This window comes from Notamacropus eugenii, chromosome 3, assembly GCF_028372415.1.
Source record: "Notamacropus eugenii isolate mMacEug1 chromosome 3, mMacEug1.pri_v2, whole genome shotgun sequence".
Lineage (NCBI taxonomy): Eukaryota > Metazoa > Chordata > Mammalia > Diprotodontia > Macropodidae > Notamacropus > Notamacropus eugenii.
Genome location: NC_092874.1, coordinates 281,452,596 through 281,461,183, shown reverse-complemented (window position 1 = coordinate 281,461,183; position 8,588 = coordinate 281,452,596). Strand labels below are relative to the sequence as shown.

At 46.1% G+C, this 8,588-nt stretch overlaps 1 protein-coding gene and 1 non-coding gene across 3 annotated transcripts; both read right to left on the bottom strand.

The window, feature by feature from the left end:
- Positions 1–423: 423 nt before the first annotated feature.
- SLC25A3 (solute carrier family 25 member 3) lies at positions 424–8,306 on the bottom strand. 2 transcript variants are annotated; one of them, XM_072655665.1, is made up of 8 exons: positions 7,488–8,306; positions 7,157–7,314; positions 4,941–5,065; positions 3,258–3,437; positions 2,639–2,820; positions 1,531–1,703; positions 855–965; positions 424–767 (listed from the first exon to the last, which is right to left on the bottom strand). In XM_072655665.1, the coding sequence occupies exons 2-8, from the start codon at positions 7,308–7,310 to the stop codon at positions 607–609; spliced, it is 1,086 nt and encodes a 361-aa protein (XP_072511766.1). In that variant the 5' UTR covers positions 7,311–7,314; positions 7,488–8,306; the 3' UTR covers positions 424–606. The 2 variants fall into 2 exon arrangements, with proteins under 2 accessions (XP_072511766.1, XP_072511767.1); XM_072655666.1 differs by lacking the exon at positions 4,941–5,065 and adding an exon at positions 4,644–4,765.
- Positions 1,778–2,013, bottom strand: LOC140497926 (small nucleolar RNA SNORA53). Its single transcript, XR_011964929.1, has one exon. It is a non-coding gene; the product is annotated as a small nucleolar RNA SNORA53 (small nucleolar RNA).
- Positions 8,307–8,588: the final 282 nt, after the last annotated feature.

Here is an 8,588-nt window from a genome sequence, read left to right as displayed (position 1 = left end):
AAGAACTGAGTTTATGATGAGATAAGATACCTAGTAATGAAATATACTATCCATAGCCTAACAAAGAAGTAGGGGACTCAAGGAGAACAAGACACGTATGTTTCCTGACCTGGTCGTGCGTGGATTTGTTTTCTTGACTATAACTATTACAAGGGTTTTGGTAATTTTTTTTTCAAGGGGGGAGGAGGTGAAGATGCAAAAAAAGAAAAGAGGGTAATTTTAGCATTAAAAAATGTTTAACAGGACACAGACAAGAAGGATAGCTTTGAAACTAATGTGTAAAAAAAATCCAAACTTTACATAAGGTAAATGTGGGGGTTTCCTATGGGATCCTATTTGTCAATGACTAAATTCAGAACATAAAGAAACACAAGTTAAATCTGACATCTCAAAAGTAATAATCAGATCACAAAAAGGCAAGAATCACGAATAGTGTGTTTATTCCAACAGTTAAAACAGTTTTGAAACCCTTGCATCAGGCAAGGGCACAACCCATAATTACATCAAGAATAGACGATCTACACAGTCAAATATATAAAAGTTTCTTTTATATTTGCTCAACACTGGTCAGCAAGCAGAGTCAGTCCATAGTTAGTCTTGATTCATCTACTGTGTCAAACCAAGCTTCTTCTTCAGAGACTCTGGCATCTCAGGTGGAGGAGGGCGGGGAAGTCTGAAATAGACTTTCACAGAGTCATAGATGAACCACTGTAGTGCAGTTAGGGTACCAATCATGATGATACGGGCAAAAAGCCCCTTCCATACACCTGGTAAAAATAACACAAAAAGCACAATGAAATGGCGGGAAAAATTCAATCCTGTGCAGGAGTTGTATGTAAGAGACAAATTTCTACCTTTGAATCCAAGCCTCTGGAGGACTTGTGAAGCTGAGCTGCCCTTTTCTTTGTTCAGCACAGACACCACAGAGTCAGCAGGATGAGACACGATGGCACAGAAGACACCAGCTGGAAGAAGAGGACAGTTAATAACTCTGCTGAGGGTGGGGGTTCACATGGCTAATACCGCAGTAAGAAACAGACCAACTATGAAGATGTAAAACTCTAGTGTTCACTTTTTAGGCGCTCTATACTCTGTATACTGGAGAGATATAGTTGTCGATTTGTATTCTCTCTGCAGAGACTAATGAGTACTAATGATTCACAAAGTGCCAACCACAAGAGTTTTAGCTAAGTGTCAATGGTTTTCAAGAATTTAATGAACATTCAAGGACAATCTTTTATAAAAATATTTGCTCCTGAGGGTTCAATGAGTAAAGTGGAAAGGAATCACAGTGATCTAGTCTAATCACCTTCATTTAAAGAAGCAAGGTGACACAGCTTGCCCCAGCGTCAAAGTAACAAAGTGTGAGTTTCAAACCAGTTGTCTTGGTCTTGAAGTCACAGAACATGAAAATAATGTTTGGAAGGATGAAATTAAACTTGGTACAAAATCCCAATGACATGAGGAATTAGATAACTAAAAGCCTTCTATCAGTTCAAAAGCAATTGAAGATTCACAAGCACTTCTTACCTATGTAACCTGCCACAAACGTCACCACCAGCTGTTCAGGCTTTGAGCACTCACTTCGGGGCTTTGGAACAACGTACTTGTACAGGGCCTCAACAGTTCGCTCAAAGCAAGCAAACTTCATCATGGTGTACGGGATCTGTCTCATCCATAAAGGAGCAACACCCTTGTAGAATCTGTAAGATCCAAGTAGTTAATGTAACACACTTTAAAAACTACACTTTTAAAACCAAAGTTTTGTTTTGAAAAGTCTGTCCGCATACCAGCCAAGTCCTGATAGTAAAAAATGACACACTGCCATTTCTATCAGAACGCATGACTAACATGCAGGTATATTCCTCTCACATGCCAATGACTCAAGCACCTTTGACAGTACAACCGGTAAAGTTGCTGGATACCTCTTGACTGGAACTACAAGAAACAAGTTAGCAAGTAGACTCAGAACAAGAGTTGGCATCCACAAAGGTGGATCTAAGGAAGCATGTTGGTTACACACCTGCCCTACAGTGTAAAGTCAAATCAACACATCATCTTCTGGTTTAAATTTTTTTTCAAATATATACATACTCATACACAAAAGTAAGACAGGCCACCTCTAAGGAGACAACTTGGACTGGCCCAACTACCAAGAAAGTAGATTCAGAGATTAAAGAACTAAACCTTTAAAGGATTTAGAGTATAAGAATATTGAAAGTAATCAAAAAGCATTAAGTGCCTACTATGTGCCAGGCACTGTGCACAAATTAATGCAAATGAAATTACTTAGTAACTCAAGAGGAGCTTTGTAGCTTACAAGAGGATTACTGTCCAATAAACCTGTGAGGCATAGTGTTTTGGTCTCATGTTAGAGGAGCAGACTGGAGAGCTTGGAAAGGGACTGCTTCTCCATGGCCTCTGATTTGGGCCGAGAGTAGGGGGTCTTTCAATCAATCCCAAATGCTTGCCAAATCCTTTTTGTTAGTACTTGAATTACTGGCCTAATTTAGGGTTTCAGGGAACCTGCTACATTTTCTTTGCTTGCCCAAGCTAATTGAAAACAACTGAAAGGAACCACAAAAGAACTAGAAAACCATGCAAACAGATGCCACATGAATTTAGACCAATCACTTACGCAAAGAGGCCCTCTTCTTGAAACATTTTTGGAGCAGCCTCCCGCAGAGTGTTGGCATAACCTGGCTGGGTCTGAATTCTGACTTTGGCAGCTTCCATAGGAGCCAGGGCAATATCAGCAAAGAATTCAGCACTGGCTGAGGCAGCCAAATACAGAGATGTACGCCAGAGGTAACTGTTTTCCTGAAACACCAAGATGAGATATTAAGTGGAAGGGGAAACCATTCTCGACTTACTTTCTCACTTGTTTTCATATTACCTCTAAATTATCATTTTGAAAACTAGTACAGGGAGAGGTACACTTATAGCTATAGCTTTGACATGTAAGACACTAAGTCAGAAGCAATCGCACTTTTAATTTATCATTTTCCCATTCTCTAAATGTTGGCAGGCAATCTGAAGTACATTCTGACATCTCATATCATAGGTTCCTTCTGGTTATCCAGGCCAAAGGGCCTAAGTTTATCATAGGAGACAGAAGCAACATATGGTAAAGATAATTTTGGATTTCGTCACCAATCAGGTTTATGATCTTAGGCAAATTACATCTTTTAATTTCAGTTTCTGATTTCCAAACACAGGGCTTAGTGTATGTATGATTTAAAGTTAAGTTTATTTACCTCACCAAGAATATTGCTATACAAGACTTTGAAGACTTCATAAAAACCAAACTTGCAGAGTCCCTGCATCGAGTAGCCAATGAATGTTGGAGCCCATCCTTTAGCCAGACCACGAAAACCGTCTTCACGAAGTGTGACAGAGAATCCATTAAAGATGCCCTTGTATTTCTGGGGGTCCACCTTAAAAAGCCACACAAAATAAAAAAAGATGTAACATCTCCAAAAACCTTCAACTTGAGCTGTAAGATCCCAATGCTTCTGAAGGAAACTTACTTTCATGAGTAGCTCACTGAAATGTGGCCATAATGCCTGAATTCAAGCACTGAGTAGTTAACCATGATACTCAGCCTATTACCTCTTAACTATGAGCATTATTTTTATTTATTTTATAATATATATCACAATTTACATAACACATCAAAGAAAACCACTTTTTGATAACACATATCAAAATATTAAGCAACTTCCTACGTATTTTTGAACACATGCCAGCGGTTCTAAAGTTCAGTTGCTGAGAATACTGTGAACTCAAAACTAATGAGTGAAAAGGTTCATGTTTATAAAATACAATGTGCTTTGATTATTAAACACACCGCAAAACACACATAGCTCAGTAGTCAGCAAAGAGAACTGTTCACATTCCTTTAGAAAACCTCTAAAATTATCTATGCAAAAAAGATCTTATCTCACTATTACTGTCAATGCTGGAATACTTCACCTTCCTCTTACTCCTAATACTTCACATTTCTCTCTCTCTCTCTCTCCCCCTTATAGGTAAATGGACTTCTAATCCTGTTTGGGATAAATAAATTTTTGATAATTCATTATTTTTAACACTTGATCATTTTGATTTTTTTAAAAATTAAGTACAGAAAGCCTATGTACAAATATATTAAAAATCAACCCATTTATTAAAAAAAAAATACATAAGCCAATTCTATACAGTAAAACTTGGACTGCCAAAGTACCACTTCATATACTGCTAAAACAAGATGGACAGCACAGAAGCTGGTAACGAGGGTGAGGGATAAGAAAAAGGACTCAAATGACTGAAAAGACACTTCAGTTGCGTTGGAAAAGGCAGCAGAAGGACCAGACAAGAGAGAAGTGGCACCTCCCCAAATTGTTCCTTAAAAAGGACCTGGAAGGTTTCAAATACCCCAAGAAATAACAGTTTTTACTTGTCAGTACAGGTTAAATTGGTTTTCGAGACCATTAAGAAAAAAAACAGTATTTTGAATAGTCTCATCTTGCATCATGAATATTCAAATTAACAGCAGAATTTTATTTTCTGCTATTTTCTTCCTTGCTTTTAAAAGCATTTTACAGTTTTCAGAATCTTGCCACAAATCCCAAAGCCTTTCACAGAGCCAACTCAGTACAAACCTGCATCCTGCATTTCACTAAGTCGAGGGGTACAACAGCAGTGTGTGTCAGGCCACAACTTAAGACCCCACCAACGCCACAGAGTGCATAGAACTTCATGGAGCCATATTCACAACTGTATTCTGTAGCAGAAACAAGACACACCATGCTTTTTAATAGAAAAACTCATGTTACAAGAGAGCAACTTACCTTGTGACCAATTAGGATTTGCACACAGCTGGTTAGTAGAGGCCCACACTCGCAACCTCTCATAGCCATGCATCAAGGAAGGACTGGAGTACAACATGCCAAACCAACCTGCATTCTGCACTTAACCAGATCTAGGGGAACCAAGGCTGTGTGTGTTGTGCCACAGCTAATAATTCCTCCGAGGCCACAAAGGATAAAGAATCTGCCAGATCCGTATTCGCAGCTATACTGCTCTGTTTTCATTTAAAGAAAAAAAAGAATTTTTTTCTCCAGACACCACAACATTGCAAGTGATAGAAAATATTTCTACACAGAATTGTAACTGCCCAATTTGACCAACACACTACACTTACATATAAAGGTGGTCTTTAGCTCAATTTACAATTCAATGACAAAAATTAGACATTTGGCACCAAAAGTTAGCAATAAAGATTCAACAGTATGAACACCAGGTATTTGATTCTTAAATACTGAAAAAAACAAAGATAAAAAAACTAAGGGAGCTTAAGATATACATCAGTTCCCAAACAGAAAGTGAACTAGCAGCTTGTGTCGAGCACAAAAAAAATACTTCACCCTGTTTACCAATACCGCCCCCCCCATCTTCTTACAATCTTGTATATAGGACCATGGACACAAATATTGAATACACACACACACACACACACACACACAAAAATAAACTAAAATAATATGGAAAAAGTCTAGGTAGGTCTATTCAGAAAAAAGCAGAAAAGGAGTGGATGAAAGAAAGAGAAGTCCAGCAGTTACTGATCCACTCCAGGGGCTAATTGTCTCTGCTGGTTTAAGGTTGCCACAGAAGCCCTACAGGGATTTAAAACACACAATTAAAAGTCCAACATCCATTTCAACAAAGGGTTAGGATACATTATCTTTTTTTCTACAAAATAACTATGTCAGGCTTAATGATTCTACCCTCAGAATAAATCTTAGTTCCTTTTTCTTATCAGAGAAATGAATGTCAAACCTATGTTTTCACCTTAACTGTACTTAAATAGATCAAATGCTCCTTGAGCAAAGGATTTTTCTTCTATAAATTTTTCTGACACAAGAGCCATCAACTGCAAGAAATCTTTTAAAGCCATCAATGTCAGTGCTTTCTCAGAGACGATCTTCAATTTATCCTGTCTACATCTTGTTTGGACTCATGTTCTTAGACTCTGAGCTCCTTGAAGACAGTCAGGGACTGTCTTTGGCCTCTTCCTGTATCCCCAGCTTAGCAGAGTGCCTGGCACACAGTAGGTACTAAATGTGGGCCACTCTGGAGCTAGTATCAGGTCTTAAACTGTTATTAGTACACAGAACGCTGGGTGGAGAAGCTCCCACTACAAGGGCAGGCCAGTATTTTATCTGCAATTGCTGGTCTTCAGAAAACGTCCCAGGACTGGCTCAAGGTCACACTGTAAATCTATGTCAGAGGAGGGGATGACCCTGGCTCCAAGGCCAGCTGCTCAAAGTCACTACTAATTACATTACAATGCCTAGCATAGTTAAAACTTGCTTCATTACATTGAAAATTAAGAGTTCCACTGGAATTCGAGGGGTTACTAGGAAATGTCAGCAATGGAAAAAAAGCCTTACATGTCTACTACTTGAGCAGTTGTGTGGAATTTATTGATTATTTACGAGATGCACCCTATCAACGCTGTCTCCTACTGTCTTTCTGACTACCATTGGAGGTTGGTCCTATTATCATCACCCCCATCCTACAAATGAGGAAACTCAGGCAGAGCTTGGGTGACTGGCCCAGGGTGTCACAGCCAGGAAGCATGAGAGGTTGGATCTAAATTCAGGTCTTCGGGATTCCAAGTTTTTCAGTCTATCCAGCGTCAAGGATTTTTACAGATAAAGTAACTCCTTGACACAAGTCTAGAGAGCTGAAAGAGAGCTCAGAGGCCCTTCCTCCTTTGGGAGAAGGGTCACCTTGTGACCTTGGGCCCCTCTCCTCAGTGCCCAGCCAAGCACTTGACCAAAGCCTGTTCCCCATCTTTCCTCATCTGCACAGAGGAGGTGGGAGCAGGGCTGACCCCATGACCTCTCCCCGCCCCAGCCCCTCCTCTATCACCACGGGCACTTAAGCCCCTGGCCTCCGAGGTGCATTCCGCTCTCCATCTCCGGGGCGGTCACCAGGCCGGGCGGCTTCTGCGTGTCCCCCCCCACCCCCAAGGCCCTGCCTCTCCCGCTGCCTCAGTGTCCCCGTCCGTAAAGGGCAGGGCTCGGGCTGGCCTCGATCCTCCCTCGGTCCGCCGCGGGCGCGGCCCGATGACCTGCCCAAGGTCACGGGGCCGGGCCGGGCGTCTCACCTTCCACGGCGGCGGCGGCCAGGCTGCGCGGGCGGAGGCGGCGGGGCGCGCCCGGGGGCCCCGCGGGGCTGGGGTCGGCCTCATACTGCACGAGCTGCAGGTGCGGGGCGTGGAAGGGGTTGGCGCGCGCCAAGTGCGCCACGGACGAGAACATCCTCCTGCGGGCAGAAGGCCGGCGAGGCCGCGCTGAGCCGACGGAGGCCGGCGAGGGCCCTACCGAGGTCACCCAGGCCGCGGCGCGCGCGCCCTCGGGGGCCTCCCTCCCCGCCCCCCGTGCCCCGTGGCCACCACTCGGGCCTCCCCGGCCTCCCGTCCGGCGTCGCCCACTCACCCAAGATGGCGGAAACACAACAGCCCGTCCGCCCTGACAGACTGCGGCTCACAGAGAGAAAGAACGTCCTCCCCGCCCTAAAGTCTGTGCCCTCCGTCGGCGTCACCGTGACGCCACCCGCGACGCCACCGCCACCGCGAGCCCGCCGATTGGCGGAATGCGGCTCCGCAGCCGTTACGCAACCGCGTGGCCCCGCCCCGCCCCGGGGATGCCCGCCCCCTGCGCATCGGACCTAGCTTTTGCGCAGGCGTGCCCTTGGCCGTCTTCTGGACCGCGTTACGCGGAAGTCGGGCGGCTGGGTTTTGCCTTCGCCCTTCGGAGCCCTGAGCGCGAGAGCGGGCGGCCGAACGGACGTCCGTCTTGTGACGTCACGTGGTTCTGACCGCCCTTCTGAGCGGCGTCCTCGGCCCCTCTCTGTGATAAGTGGGTGCCCAGGACCTTCCTTCCCTGGTCCCTAACAGCGCCGTTCCCGCGATCGTCTCGTGACTGGAGCGGCCCCGACTCTTCCCCTCCTCCACCCCCGCGGTCCTCCGGGCCCGGGCTCCCCTGGGTCCCCTCCTGCTCCCGAACATCCGGGGGCTCCCGGGGGCCGGCGCGGGAGGCCCGTGCCCCTTGGCCCCCCTCCCAAAGAGCTGGGGTGACCCCCAGGCTGCCTGTGTTTCCCCACCCGCAGAACGGAGCTCACAACGCCCCCGCCCGCCGGGCCTCTGCGGGGACAAAGCGCGACGCGGGGAAAGCGCTCGGTGACCCCGCAGTTCTGTCACGTGTACAGCGGGCGGTGCGCTGGGGGGAGCCGGCCATCCCCAGTACCGCCCGCGCGAGAAGGCTGGGGTGCCCGGCGCCCGGCACGCGTAGGGGAGGCCGGCCGCGGATAAAGGCCCGGTGATCGGGAGGGCACGAACCCCACCCCTCACCTGGACTCGAGTACTAGATGCACGCTGGCCCACGGCTGGATGTGGGGTCCGAGGACAGTCACCCGTGTGTCCCGGAGCCCGCGGCCCTCTGACCTGTGAAGGCCAGGACCGGGCTCGACGCTGCCTCTCCTGCCCGCCCCGAGCCGGGCACGCGCCGCCCCTGCCCAGCCGCCTCCTCAGCTCTGGC

Excerpts from the sequence above, each read along its gene's own strand:
- SLC25A3 (XM_072655665.1), bottom strand. The coding sequence starts at position 7,310 with ATGTTCTCGTCCGTGGCGCACTTGGCGCGCGCCAACCCCTTCCACGCC. Across the intron at positions 5,066-7,156 it reads GGCCGCCGCCGCCGTGGAAG|AGCAGTATAGCTGCGAATAC; the intron begins GTGAGACGCCCG and ends AAATGAAAACAG. Across the intron at positions 768-854 it reads CCAGAGGCTTGGATTCAAAG|GTGTATGGAAGGGGCTTTTT; the intron begins GTAGAAATTTGT and ends TATTTTTACCAG.